General features: G+C 39.9%; 2 protein-coding genes across 3 annotated transcripts; both read left to right on the forward strand.

The window, feature by feature from the left end:
• bmp10l (bone morphogenetic protein 10, like) lies at positions 1 to 3,075 on the forward strand. The gene is made up of 2 exons (XM_023419667.1): positions 1 to 475; positions 930 to 3,075. The coding sequence occupies exons 1-2, from the start codon at positions 136 to 138 to the stop codon at positions 1,982 to 1,984; spliced, it is 1,395 nt and encodes a 464-aa protein (XP_023275435.1). The 5' UTR covers positions 1 to 135; the 3' UTR covers positions 1,985 to 3,075.
• Positions 3,076 to 6,627: 3,552 nt separating this feature from the next.
• On the forward strand, positions 6,628 to 14,877 carry smad4a (SMAD family member 4a). Of its 2 annotated transcripts, XM_023419610.2 has the most exons (12): positions 6,628 to 6,979; positions 7,425 to 7,485; positions 7,848 to 8,203; positions 8,329 to 8,503; positions 8,908 to 8,937; positions 9,026 to 9,229; positions 9,561 to 9,668; positions 10,330 to 10,380; positions 10,500 to 10,683; positions 10,860 to 11,028; positions 11,401 to 11,539; positions 12,567 to 14,877. In XM_023419610.2, exons 3-12 carry the CDS (start codon positions 7,964 to 7,966, stop codon positions 12,776 to 12,778), a joined length of 1,512 nt encoding a protein of 503 aa, XP_023275378.1. In that variant the 5' UTR covers positions 6,628 to 6,979; positions 7,425 to 7,485; positions 7,848 to 7,963; the 3' UTR covers positions 12,779 to 14,877. The 2 variants fall into 2 exon arrangements, with proteins under 2 accessions (XP_023275378.1, XP_023275377.1); XM_023419609.2 differs by lacking the exon at positions 7,425 to 7,485.
• Positions 14,878 to 14,885: the final 8 nt, after the last annotated feature.

A 14,885-nucleotide genomic window follows, 5' to 3' on the forward strand; every position in this document is an offset into this window, starting at 1 on the left:
CCTGTTGTCCTTTAACGAAGGACAGTCCTCCCTCAAAACGTTGAACTGTTTTGCAAGTGCCCTCTCCAAAGGATCCATCACATCTTCTCATCTGATACTCTAGTCTTTGGATCTAAGTCTTTCTTCCACTCAACCATGACCGCTTCAGTCTTCTCCAACCTTGGGTTTATCCGCTCTCTGAATGGCCTACTTCTGGTGTTGACTGGTTTGAGCTTGAGCAGTCCCATCAGGTCTCCTGAGAACCATCACAGGGCATCAGTCGGGAGGGATGTAGGTGATAATCCGCTTCTTGATGCGCAGGACTTTCTGAGCCAATTTCTGTCCACACTGAACCTCACAGAGCTGGGGCCCCAGCCCAGGCCCCTCGCTGCCAGTAAGGAGCCACCAGAGTACATGTTGGAGCTGTTCAACCGATTTGCTAATGACCGCACTTCTGTGCCCTCAGCCAACATGGTGCGCAGCTTCAAGAATGAAGGTACAAACTTGTTTTGTTAAACACATCAAAAATCTTGTGAAATGTAGGCTGTACACTGCATGAAGAAATGTTGCACTTTTTGTTTCATTGCAAAAGAAATAACCAGAAGACAATTAAAAGATCATGTCAAATGTGTCAAAAAGCTTAAATGATCATCTTTTCCTTTTTTTTTAAAAAATAGTTTAATCATTTATAAAACTGGACTCCTCTGATTTATGCAAATCAAAGTGATGTAAATGTGAAAGAGTTATATGTTTTACATAAAATTATAAAGTTATTCATCTTTAACAATGTATGAGTAATATGATTCAAACAAACAAAATACATTTATTATGACAACTGTGTGTTTGATTCAAGGGCACATTTTAATATTTAACATAGTTTCACTTGAGTTATGATCCCAGAAATGCATACAAAACGCATTGAGACACACTTATTGATATTTTAATTTCAGATTCCTCCCCCTACAGTGTAACTGCCAGGGGTGTAAGGATACATCCCCTGCTCTTCAACATCTCCATGCCCCACCATGAGCACATAACAATAGCTGAGCTTCGCCTTTTCACCCTGGTCCGGAGGGCCCAAAGACCATACTCTGGCCTTGACTGCAAGGTGACCATTTACAATATACATGAGGGCGTTGTTTGGACAAAAGAGGTGGGGAAAGAAGGGAGAAGGAGGGATAGAGAGGAGGTGGTGGAGATGAGAGATCTGGAGGAACTGGTGACAAAGCATATCCATGCCAAAGATAACAGCTGGGTGTCGTTTGACCTGACTCATGTGGTTACGCTCTGGCGGAAATCAGGGTGTGCAACTCACAGACTGGAGGTTCACATTGCCTGCCTGGGGTCAGAGGAGGAAGGGGCCACACAAGAGGTCACAGAGGAGGGCGAAAGTTTGGTTGAGATTGATGTCGACAGGAGCTTGGAGGGAAAACACAATGCAGTGATGATTGTATTCTCAGATGATCAGAGCAAAGACCACAAACAGGATAAACAAGAGCTCAACCACATGATTGAACATGAGAATGACCTTCCTGAAAACATGGGCCGGAGCCAACAAGCTTTCTGGGGGCACGTTGATCACAACGCTGGCCATGCAAACCAGGACGAGCTGGACAAACAGTCCCTCATGCAACTGCAGTCCAACCTTATCTATGACACACCCCCCCGAATCCGTCGCAATGTTAAGAGCGAGCCATGCAAGAGGACCCCACTCTTTGTGGATTTTAAAGACATTGGCTGGGATACGTGGATCATCCAGCCTCTGGGCTATGAGGCGTACGAGTGCAACGGCGTGTGCAACCCACCTATGACCTCCGAGGTCTCGCCTACCAAACACGCCATAGTGCAGACTCTGCTGAGTGTTAAGAGTCCAGAGAGAGCATCGCGTGCCTGCTGTGTGCCCACTAAGTTGGAGCCGATATCACTCCTTTATCATGATAATGGGGTGATCACTTTCAACCACAAGTATGAGGGGATGGTGGTGGCAGAGTGTGGATGCAGATAGTCCTGAAAGTGATGCTGTTACACAGAGATAGAGACTGCACATCGCACACATCCTCTCATGTGCTTGTTTCCACAATATCTCATACAGTGGCATGTAAAACCACAAGTCTGGACTTAGTTGTAAATTAGTGATGGACACAAATTTGTGCTACATGATGTAAATTTGCAATTGTATAAAGGTAAATCAGTTATTATAATGTAGAATATAAAACTTTCAAAGTAATGCTGCAAATCTTTTTAGACAGTTAGACAGCAATTTTTGTATATTAGAGTATTTCTGGATAAGTTCAATAATTTATTGTGAATGACAGTAACAGACCATACATCAGACAAAAACAAAACAAAAAAACATCCTGATAAAATAGCTGTTCAGCCAGTCTCAGATGAAGTGAGGAGCGACTCAAAAGTTTAAATATTGCAGCACTGATATCAGTTACAAAAACATGATTTGGAAATATGTATGTGAGATCTGTATTAGTACAAAAGATGCATCCATGAGTGTCGGGTGTCGTGGTGCAGAATCTGACAAAAGTGGAGTTTGTGTTATTTCAGTGTGGGTGCGGTAACTGAATATACAGTACTAAATAGACTAAGAAGTCAGCTACATTTTGCTCTAACAAGAATTATCCCTAATGCAGACGTTGAGAGGCCCCCAGCTTAAAATCTACATTTTAGGATAGCCACCATATTACAATGATTTGCACTACTGTTAGTATGCTGTATGTTTATTTTCTTTTGTTTTTAAACATGAAAAGTCTCTTAAATTCAATTGTAATTGAATCACAGTCTTGCCAAAATGCATTACAACTAGATATATATGCTGCAGATTTGTAAATGCTATCATTTGTTTCTGTGTCCTATGGCATGTTGGAACCACTGAGATGATTTAAAGACTGTGACATTTTTCCTCTTATTGTCTTGCCAAACTTGCAGAAAATATATTTTTGATGGATTACAACCAGGAGAGGATTGTCTTGTCTTGAAGCTTTTCATGGCTTCTTGTCTGAAAATGCACAATTTCTCTTACCTAACATTGCTGTCAGCTGCTGTGAGATCTGTCTTTATACCCTCCATTCATATCCTGCTTTTGGTTCTCACACCAACATTAATGTTATTATGGGTGTAAAAATAAAAATATCTGAAAACAAAAACTATTCACTGAGCAGTTTTTGATCATTAGTAGACCCTGTTTCATTGTCAGGTGATCACAGCACTACCCACCTAACAACCTTAATTCCCATCCCTTTAGGGTCACATGCCTGGCGGGCCTCTCTCTCTGCCCGCTTCCATGCCACAGTGATAAGGAGGTGTCAGAGCCTGGCGTCTCGTAGACCGTCACTCAGGATGAGACACCACTCCAAGTGGCAGCATTTGTGAGAAGGTGGTGTCAGATTCCTGGTCTCCAACACCAACATGCTCTATTGACAATCCTGCCATCAGGTTGCTCGGTGCCCTCTGAACCCTCCCACTTCCTTTTTCTGACACGGGCATGCTGACACCCTTATCAAGGCCACGGCAACAGTACAAATGGAAAAAATACATGTCACATCATCACCTTGCTTCTGCTGTTAACAGGTGGAAGCAGATAACAATAATGGAATAACACCGTGGAACTTTCTAACTTAATAGGATCCTCACTCGGCATGCAGATTTACATAGGCCAAGTGTGCAGGGCGGAGATACCGGCTGGCAGGGAACAAATTGATCTTCCAGTGTAAAAAATGAAATAAAATTTCAATATGTAGGAAATATTCCAAGTGTGTAACCATACAGCAATACTTATTTTGAAAAGTGGTCCTGACAATAGCTTGTTGCTGCTTTAGTTTAAGGCCAAGCCAGGTCCAAGTCTGGTGTTATAAACAACTGTGTTCACTGTAGTAGTAGACACGGTTGACAAGGTGGTTGGTATTGCAGTGCAACCAACCCACATGTAGATCATGTTTGGCTTATCAGAGACACTGACCACTTCGAGGGTGCCACAAATTCTTGTTTGTGTCTTTATAACAGCAGAGATGACTTTACTACAACATTGAAAACACCAGAACCAGCTTCAGTTCAGCACTAGCTAAATTATTTATCAGCATATTGAAATAATCAGGTTTTCCCTGAAGGACAAATCGCTTGTCTAGAACTTCAAAACAATTGATTAACAACTCTCATTCTTCATCAGACAGCTGTAGGGGGATTGGTCTAAAGTAGCTAATTCATGTACTTTTCTTTTGATTCTCTCTTTGTTCTGCCAATACATACACTATGTGTTCTTGTGGTTTCATCCTACAAAACGTTTAAATAAATTATAAATATATATTTATGTTTATTTTTGTAAAACATTGTAAATTTGACAGTTTGCTTTATGATATACATAAACCATTTTGACCTGAACCTAAAGTTCATGTACATACATTTCACACTAAATATCTCAAATAACATAAATGTGTACCAACACAGTATGATATATGTTATTTCTTCAAAGGTTCACCACAATGATGGATATTTTACCTGTCGAGAAAAAGATTAGGGAAAAATTTACACATCATTTGCAGTTCCATCTAACTTAACAGCATGGAAAAGGGATTCGCTACTGTGTCAACAACACTTTTGAGCAGGTTTATGTGAAGGCAGCTTTATTCATCACTCCCAAGCAATAAAGTCAATGTTATTCAGGGGTCATGGGTTGCCAACTTTAAGCTCTAAACACATGGCTCATCTCAGTGGGAGATATGGACAGAGTTTTGGACAGGGGACTGTTGTCATTACTGAAATGACACACTATATCACAGTATAACCACAAGAGGGAGACTTTTGATTAAAGTAGAAAATCATCACGCTACAAAAGAAAACAGTTAACAGTTTAACAAGTAAAGGCTTTCTTAGAGATTGTTTAGAGAGAAAAACAGATGTTTGCTTTATCAGTGATTTGTAATCAGCTTGAGCATAATGTTTATCAGAAGGAGTTTAATTCCACTACTCCACAGATGGTGGTTTTGTGACAGTATAATAACTCTGACTCTTTATAGGGTATGTGTACATTTTTTCACAGCTGTTAATTTACTGCAATTTCATAATCATTTGATTATACATTACTGAGAATATACCAGTATACATTCCTATTAGTGGAGAGTAGCAGGAGACGGTGGTGTGATTGTGTGTCACTGGATGTGTTGGCCAATGCAATGGCGGATAGATAGATAGATAGATACGCTCGCAAAGAAAAAAATAGTTACATTTGCACATCTCATCAGTGACATCGTGTCACCATGTGGATTATATCCATAAGTGGTAATTACAGTTTGAGCACACATGAAAGACCGAGCAACGTGCTCAAGTAGTGAAATACAAGGCAAGACATTTTGGTCTTTACTGGGAAGTCTTGGCTTTTAAAGACACCTTGGATCCAGTGTGAGGGTGAGAAACACGTGTGTATGTGTGTGGTTTATTTAACGCTGAGAAGAATGGACCTGAGGTTAAGGCAGAGGAAAGTGTGTGTGTGTGTGTGTGTGTGTGTGTGGTTGGTTTTGTGATAAAGCTCTTGTATCTGATTGTGGAGGTAGGACAGCTCAAACAGACGACGGTTCTTCCTGATGCTATAAAACTATATACATAGTTTTTTAAAGTTATGATAATTTGTTTGATAAAAAGTTACAGTTTGTGCAGAATAGTGTGTCTTTAGTTGTGCCAGGGCACCATACAAGCCAGAACCACCACTGGGCCAATGTATTTATATTTGTTTGAGGTAACTGACCTTGTTGTCTCCTCCGTTCTAGGTCAAACATCCAGAAAATGGAACATATTTGAAAGTTAAAGTTAATGATGTCATAAAATTAATATTGGCTGAAATCAAAAAACTGCTTCAGTTTGAGGGTGCTGGTATTGTGCATGCTCACTGTCACATTGCCATGGCTTACTGGTACACTTGGATAGAACAGAGCCATTGTTAATGTTATTAGTAATGTCATCATTGACATATTAACATGTTATTGTAAGTGGGCCTGGGGTAGAGAAGAGCTGTTGCACAGTTTGTCCTACCACAGCTGTTTGTCCTACCCATGTCACTCACCAGGTAGATATCACACAGCTTCACTTGGAAGCTTCCAGCCCAGGAAACCAACCACTGCTGGTAATATCACCAGATTTTGATTCAGTGACTCTCTGCAAAACAGGCACTTAAGATGAGGTAATGGTATAGGACCAGCCTTTAAGGCCCCTAACACGTCAACATGCTTTATACCATACAAACCAATTGTTACACATTGTCAGTCTGGGTCTGGTGCAACTGAACAATTACCCACTTTGCTCAGTTGGTATTCCAGTCCAGTTGGCCATTATTAATTAGAATGAAGACATTTTGATTGTTGGACTTAACTGTTGACTACTGAGGTGGAAAAACAATTTTCAGGAATGGAACATCTGGTGCAGTGGACCCTCAAATTAGCACATATGCAAAGTATCCCAGAGTGCAGTGAGACAAATACTCAAAACAAATTAATTATTGATTATATTAGTAAAATATTTGTCACTCTAAAATTCCCTATGTTGGCATAGGCTTGCAAACAGTAGGTATTTTTGAGGTGTTTTCAACAAATAGGAAAATAAACAGCAGCGCCACGCCTGTCACATTTCACGCGTGCATGCGCAGTTTGGTGGGTGGAGAGGAATTTTTTGTTTATTTTCTTGGCCAGCTAACCAGTAAACGTGTTGTTGTAAGCCTAAATATTTTTTGTTACAGTGGAGTGTAACAGAGTGAATAGTTAAACGACTGTGCATTTAATTGAGTATGATATCCTAACATTTCGTGAGATAGCGGATTTGGGGCATCATAGAAAAAGATTAGCCAGCGAGCTAGCGTGAAGTTGATGAATGTCCCTTAGCGTTAGCTGTTAGCGTATGTGCTAGCAAGCTAGTTAACGCTGCACAGCGCATCAAATCTCGGTACCTAAAACCACTCATTTATCATCTCCAACCACCCGGACCACCGCAGCAGCGCGGAGAAATCACGGTAAGTCCACAAATCAGTTTGTGCGTGGTGCTGATTATGTGAGGAGACAAATGCTTTCCAAACCAGTGTTAGCCATCTAACGCTATGGTACCCAGTGATGGCTAACACCAACATTAGCTGGGTAATGGCAGCTAACTTCATGCTCTTCGACAATTGTACTTTTACTAAACATATATATTAATTTGAAGGAATAGTCTTAAATAATAACTGAACAGTATACTCTAAGTCATGCTGGGTTGCATACTACTGAGGCGTTGTGTGAAAGGGTATCACTACCTGTGTTTACTAGCTGTGGTACCCATCAGGGCTAACGTTAGCTGTGAAAATGCTCTTAAATACATTACATTAACCTAGCAAACATTTCATCTTAATATATTCGACGTACTGTAAAAAATAAGAAAACGCCGTTTTCCGTACCATGAGAATGTTTTGTTTTGCATTTCAGACAAGATATAATGGCCATATTTGCAGATGAACGACCTGTGAGGGGTTCTGCATGCATGAATGTGAGCTTTCAATGCAGTGGTTACACTTGAATCAGAAGTTATTGTTGTTGTAAACACATGTAACAGTACGCTAAGTATATTCACACACTATTAAACTGAAGATGCCCAGACAAACCTAAAATAATTCTCTGTATAGGTTTTGTAACTAACCTACTAACTATAGCCAGGGGCTGGGGTGGTATTTTGCTGTCATCTTTACAAACCTTTAAGGGGTTTTAATGGTTCAGTAGATTGACTTCAAAGTGGGTTGAACTTGTAAATCAGTTCTTCCTTCACCTACGAGTGCCACTTTATGCAATGTGAAATTTTGGTTGGCATACCCATCTGAATCCTGTCATAAGACACTGCTCTTTCTGTCTTAGGTTGTTAAAGGTTGGCAGCAGTTGATCATCAATAATTTCACCTTGTCACCTCTACTGGTAAAGGCATAGAGCATACAACTGGAAAGCCTCCCCAAGGTTGAAACCTAAGGAGCAAGATGTCAATCACAAACACTCCCACAAGTAATGATGCCTGCCTGAGCATTGTGCATAGCTTGATGTGCCACCGACAGGGAGGAGAGAGTGAAAGTTTTGCTAAACGTGCGATTGAGAGTCTTGTCAAGAAGCTGAAGGAGAAGAAAGATGAGCTGGATTCCCTTATTACAGCCATCACTACGAATGGAGCACATCCAAGCAAGTGTGTAACCATACAGCGAACTTTGGACGGTCGCCTACAGGTACAGTAGCAGATATACAGTGTCAAGTTAGTTTAGTGTTGCACTCTTGTAGTTATAAGAGGAAATTGTGAGAGACTCGCCAGAAACACTGCCTCTCTCATTAGATGTTCTTCTCTGTGCTTTAGGTTGCAGGGCGTAAAGGTTTTCCCCATGTTGTCTATGCAAGACTGTGGCGATGGCCTGATCTACACAAGAATGAATTAAAACATGTGAAATATTGCCAATATGCCTTTGACCTGAAATGTGACAATGTTTGTGTCAACCCATACCACTACGAAAGGGTTGTCTCTCCAGGCATTGGTAAGTGAGAATCACATGTTTGTTAGTCTCATTTTTTTAAGGTTATCGATGAAGGTAGAATGTTATTACAGGGGATACAAGTTGGTGAATTTTCAACACGATTTAAATCCTACAAATTAAGGATTTTTAAACAACAGTTGATTACCTGTATTTGGATTTTTATATCTTAAATGCATTGCTTTTTTTGTTTTTTTTTAGTTACTATCATCTTTTAGTATTTGCTTTATTCATCTGCACATTTCTCAGCACATTTAGTCATTATTAGAACTGCACTCCTGGTACTTGATATTCCCAGTGATAATTAAGTTAGAAGATGCAGTTAGTTGAAAAAAATACAGCCCGTGTTCTAAATCTTACTCTTCTTAGGAATGTTAACCTACATAAATTCATTAATGTTTTTGCAGATTTGTCAGGACTGACCCTTTCAAGTTCAGGTAAGGAGGTGTCAAAGTTTTCCACTTTGCTCGTTGAAGATTTTGTGAAAGTCCATCAGTCTTAACCATACTTGTCGTCCTCTGCTAGGTCCACTCTTGGTAAAGGATGAATATGACTATGATAACCAGCAATCTCACTCCAGCTCTGAAAGCCACCTGCAGACTATCCAGCATCCACCATCAAGGCCTGGTCCACAAGAGGCCTTCAGCAGCCCAGCTCTACTCCCTCCGACGGAGGGAAGTAGTTCAGCTTCAACCTCTGCGTTTTCTACCATCAGTGCTGGACCCTCAAGTGAGACACAACACAATGGCTATACATGTCAAAATATTTGAAAGAATCACTCTGTTTTTTTTTCCAGTCAAAATTAAATTAATGTGATTATATGACAATCATTCTCTAAAAGTTTTAATTTTGATTCATTGTACATGTAGGTTTACGTTATTTTAAAACATAACTTTTTACGAGGGGGTTAACTGTCGCCAACAAAATTTCAGTTTGGCAAAGTTACTATTAATGCAGTAAACAATTATGTTTTGTATTTAGCTTGAAGATTGGATCTACAACACAGACTTCAGGTTGGCACAGGTTTGGCAACACAGCTGTTTTGAACTTATATTTACAGATCCTACCCCCAACTGGAGCAGGAGCAGCAGCTTCACCCCCACGGTGCCTCAACACCAGAATGGGCATCTACAGCATCATCCACCCATGCCGCACACAGGGCATTACTGTGAGTCGATGGAAACATGAATACCTTCTGCAAAATTCTCGCATCAAACTTGATAAATAGCACATATCATTTCAGAGAACTGACAGATGTGAACATCTGTTTAAATCATGAGTATAGATCCTTTTTCAAGTCAGTGGAGATAATGTACTTTGACTTCTGGCTGGAGGACATTATTAACCTCTAGGAAGGCACAGAGCGGTTAGTTTACCAGCGATTCAAGGACAAGTCAGCTCAGATGTAGACTGATTTATTGAAGACATCTGTATTTGCACCTTGAATGTTGGAACATCCTGAGGTGATTTACGTCTCAAGGAAATTGTGTGTAAATGTTGTAAAAAAGTGTAAAAGTGAAAGCAGCAGCACCAAGACATTGATTGTGTTAATCAAAATAGTTTTTTCCGGCACACTTTGTTACACTTGTTAACATTTATTACTAAATTATACATTTATGAATTTGAGGCAGATGTGTTACAGGGATTGAAATTAAGATCTGCGATAACTACTAAATATCAGCATCCACCCCTTAAACTTCATGAAAGCTAGTCATTTTCAGCATCATTGTTGCATGATCTGTGCTAATTTCTGAATAATATATCACATCTTAAGACCTGGTGTGGTTTCAGATCCGCTTTTCAAAATGAATATTGACGTTATCTTGCAGGGCCTGTTACCAATGAAATTGCGTTCCAGCCCCCCATATCCAATCACCCTGGTGAGTATCGAGCTGCAGATGGAGGACAGTCCACATATTAGTCCTTTGTGTGTCATAAAACTGTAACTGTAATCAGTGCAACCGATTTTGACCTGAGGCTTCTTATTGGTTTTCTCCAGCTCCAGAATACTGGTGCTCCATTGCTTACTTTGAGATGGATGTCCAGGTTGGGGAGACGTTTAAGGTGCCATCCACATGTCCGATAGTGACTGTGGATGGCTATGTGGATCCATCAGGAGGGGATCGCTTCTGCCTGGGCCAGCTGAGCAATGTTCACAGGACAGAGAACATAGAAAGAGCCAGGTACTCAACCTCATATTTGGAAGTTCTGTATATGATCATACAGTTCATCCAAGCAGACAACATTTAATGTGTGTCTCTAGCCATGATAAGTGAATGACAGTAATGCAAAGTGTGTGTAATGTCTCACTTCTCTGACTCTGTTTGCAACCCCCCCCCCCCTTCCTCTCTTAACTCAGGCTCCACATTGGTAAAGGTGTGCAGCTGGAGTGCAAAGGTGAAGGAGATGTCTGGGTGCGCTGTTTGAGTGATCATGCAGTGTTTGTTCAGAGCTATTATTTGGATCGAGAGGCTGGACGTGCTCCTGGAGATGCAGTACACAAGATCTACCCCAGCGCTTACATCAAGGTAAGACTGCATGCTCATACAGTGAAAAGCAGAAACATTCCAAGTAGTGCTCTTGGCCCTGACTATATTTGCATGCACATGAATAACTTGACTCATAATGCAATTAAGGCTTTAATCTGAGTAAGGTGGAGCCACTGTAAAAGTCATACTCCTATGTTAATGCAGTTAAGCTCAGGGTTGGAGTAACCGTAATTGCAGTAAAGCGCGTGGAGCATCCTCTTTTCTGTTGTATTATTGAAGGAAATTTTAACATATATACATGTTAATCAAACTATGAACCTGGCCTGTTCAGGATAACATTAAACATCACAATATTAGTAGACAGTCAAATGGTTAAGTGTTCATTCAATATCTTGTCTTGTCCCCTGCCAGGTGTTTGACTTGCGTCAGTGCCACAGGCAGATGCAGCAGCAGGCGGCAACAGCTCAGGCAGCAGCTGCAGCTCAGGCAGCAGCGGTGGCTGGGAACATTCCTGGACCTGGATCTGTGGGAGGCATCGCCCCAGCCATCAGTGAGTATTCTAACTGCTGCACTTACCCATAGGCAAGTGTGTTATTATGATTGCTTCTTAGCATCATCCTGTTTGGACATTTGGGCATCAGACTAATATCAGAGACTTTCTTATGGCACTGCAATGCATAGCGTTGTGAACAAGAGAATCGTAGAGCAGCACGAATAGAAGAAAAGCAACCCGCAGTGTTGATAAAGCATAATGGATGGATATTCAGTCATCATATCTTCACTAAATTAGCCTAATTTCATTCATTTCAGATTACCCTTGCTTTAGGCAAGATAGCTTGTGCAGCTGCATTATGTAGGAAAATATAAATACTGGAACATATATTCAATATAAAATGACTAAGCATATTTTATACTGCAAAATTCGGCTAAAGATCTGGATATAGTCCAAAATGCACCCAGACCCAGATGCTGAAAGTGTAACTTGGCTATTACACTGTATTTCTCTTTGGTGTTGGAGGGTTTCTTGGAATTGTGAGATGTGTGATCACAGATGACTGAATGATCAACCAACAAACCTTTCATAGTGTGTTGATATTGAAATATATTTATTAACTTAAGTCATGTTAGTACAAATTAACAGCTGAGGTGGAGGAATTGTGACTATATGTTGCAGCTGCCTCATTTCTTGTTTTAAGTTCTTGCTGTAAACAAACTTTCTTTGAATTAACACATTAACACTGGTAGTATTTTAAGTATTTCAAGCTTCTTTACAAAATGGTTATAGCATTGGTATGCTAAGCATTGACAATTAAGTTTTAGATGATGAAATACATTTTCACATAGCTAACATCATTATGGGCCAACATTTACAGTAAGTCTGTTCTATGGATTTTAGCTCAAATGCAGTAAAATGTGTGGGAGATGTGCATATAGCAGTAGTACTTTTTCTGCTTAGTCATGTATCTGCCTGATATATGTTCCAACTTTTACTACAACAGTAACTTAGCTAACTCTGCTGTGGGTTGGCCTATAGTGCCACATTGATCTAAAAGTTGCTGCCTGTAACTCCCCTGCAGGTTTGTCTGCTGCTGCAGGCATCGGGGTTGATGACCTGCGCAGGCTTTGCATCCTGCGGATGAGCTTCGTGAAAGGCTGGGGGCCCGACTACCCACGGCAAAGCATTAAAGAAACGCCCTGCTGGATTGAAATCCATTTACACCGAGCTCTACAGCTACTGGATGAAGTTCTGCACACCATGCCCATAGCTGACCCTCAACCTCTTGACTGAGTTGAAAGACATTAATTGTACAAAACAAACAAAGAAAAACAATAAAAAATCAGACTGCACGTTTAACAGTCTGCTCCACCAATACGCCTGGAGCGCCAAAGGAGGACTGCAACTACAGGGATGCTGAGTAGATTGTAGGGGTAGGAACAATGACATAAAGGCTGGCAGTATACTCCAAACACACCGCTTTCATATCCAGCGCAGAGACTCCAGGTCTGTAAGTTCAGTGACTTCCAAGCAACAGCTGGAGGAACATGTGAGTCACACTGGGAGGAGTTGTAGCACAGTGGAAAAATGCGGCCAAGAGGATGCACATATTGAAGGAAGCCAGTATTCTGACATTGTTCATCAATTGGAACTGCATAACAGCATGAAGTGATCAAGGCTGCATGTCTCTCAAATCTCAAATTTGATACAAAAATAATCTCACACTGATGTGTGAGGGTAAGGAATGTGTCCACACTGTGATAAAAAGATTCAAAAAGCTCATGAATAATTTAATAAGGTTTACTGCTGAACAAAACAAATTCAAAGAGAGTGTAGGGTGTCAAACAGGAAATGATTCATGCTTCACCATACTGTTTTTTTTAATGTGGACATATCTGTAGATTTTAAGATGCTTGGAGCCCTCCTTGTAACTGATTGACAAAATTTATTTTTGAGCTACCGTATTTAGTGAGCAAAGTATTTGGCTTAAAAACAGTTGAGCTGAGCACATTGTGGCGCCTCATTCTGTCTGAACATATTAAATGTGATTTCAGTTGGAGTATACTGCTGGTCCAGTCCTCCTCCAATGGCTCTCCGGTGCTGATATGGCTTCATGTAAGTGGAGTTTTTTTTCTCCCCTCACAGATCAGGATATTTATGTGAAATCATGTTATTCATTACTCATTTTCTTGTAAGGTGTTATCTGAAATATTTTTCAGTCCTTGTTGATGTTTTTTGATTTATATTTCCCTTTTGAATAGTTGTTTCTAAAGATGTAAAGAGCATTTAAATAAGCCCATTTTAGCTGAGCTCAGCTTCTCTTTATAGAACTGTTCTGTTATTCTACCACCAGTCAAGGCTGTTATGACACTGAGAAGTGATGTTTTCTACTGAAGTTTTTCAAACCCCAAATTTAATTGAAATTATGAAACAATTTTCAAAAGAAAATGTTATTATGATACATCTGCGTAATATTATTTGTAATTGTCATTTTTTGATTAGATGCCCATATAGTGTCCATTAGCACTTTATTAATTTGCTTGAGTATTTTGTCTTGTTACATAGTCTCATGTGTGGTTACTTGTTGTATCCATATAATATCTTAGCATAGTTTAAAAGTTATTCTTGCTAATGACCTTGGTGAGACCCATGAAAAATGTAGTTCAAAGTGTTGAATGCCCAGAATCTATATTTTCAGTATCAAACATTCACAGCAGGTTTGAAAGGTTATTTCACGATCATTATTTGGAACACGTTGTGGTTGTAGTGTAGGAGTGGTTTATGAAACAACCACCTGTCAAACCTACAGGCAGTGAATATTTGATACTCAAAAGATACATTTGGGTGGAGCATCACTTTTAAGTTAGCTCACCTCCACCCATTTTAATTTGAGTATTACTTGTATGACTTAACATAGACAACAGCTGAGGAAAGGAAGCGTGGATTGAACTGTGAGAGGAAGCGTAAGCCATATTGATGCCAAAAGTAACCCTCTGAAAAGTGGAAAGGTTATCAGACTGCAGTAATTTCAGTGTTAATGTTGCTTCTAAAAGCTTGGTTTTAATTATCAACTGAATGATTTTAGTTTTTGCTCAACACTCTTCAAACAATATTTTGGTATTTAGAGCTCTGTTTACCTACAGCTGTTGCAGTATTTTATACTCTTTTTGCTACCTTTACAGTGACGAGCCACTCTGGTCAAAATTGAAAATGATTTAAAGAAAAAAAAAAAAAAGAAAAAAAAATGCTGTACAATTTTCAGGAAATGCAAGTTCATGCTTATCGTAATCTTTACAAGTATGTCATACATTCTGAATACATAACTGAGTTTGAATGATATTGGTGTTTATATGTATGGATATGGTTGAATAAAATTTAATGGGCTAACTCTATCATTGAG

This window comes from Seriola lalandi, unplaced genomic scaffold, assembly GCF_002814215.2.
Source record: "Seriola lalandi dorsalis isolate HSWRI2012SDOR001 ecotype SW California unplaced genomic scaffold, Sedor1 jcf7180002054606, whole genome shotgun sequence".
Classification (NCBI taxonomy): domain Eukaryota; kingdom Metazoa; phylum Chordata; class Actinopteri; order Carangiformes; family Carangidae; genus Seriola; species Seriola lalandi.

Excerpts from the sequence above, each read along its gene's own strand:
- bmp10l (XM_023419667.1), top strand. The coding sequence starts at position 136 with ATGACCGCTTCAGTCTTCTCCAACCTTGGGTTTATCCGCTCTCTGAAT. Across the intron at positions 476-929 it reads GCGCAGCTTCAAGAATGAAG|ATTCCTCCCCCTACAGTGTA; the intron begins GTACAAACTTGT and ends TTTTAATTTCAG.
- smad4a (XM_023419610.2), top strand. The coding sequence starts at position 7,964 with ATGTCAATCACAAACACTCCCACAAGTAATGATGCCTGCCTGAGCATT. Across the intron at positions 9,230-9,560 it reads CATCAGTGCTGGACCCTCAA|ATCCTACCCCCAACTGGAGC; the intron begins GTGAGACACAAC and ends TTATATTTACAG. Across the intron at positions 9,669-10,329 it reads GCCGCACACAGGGCATTACT|GGCCTGTTACCAATGAAATT; the intron begins GTGAGTCGATGG and ends GTTATCTTGCAG.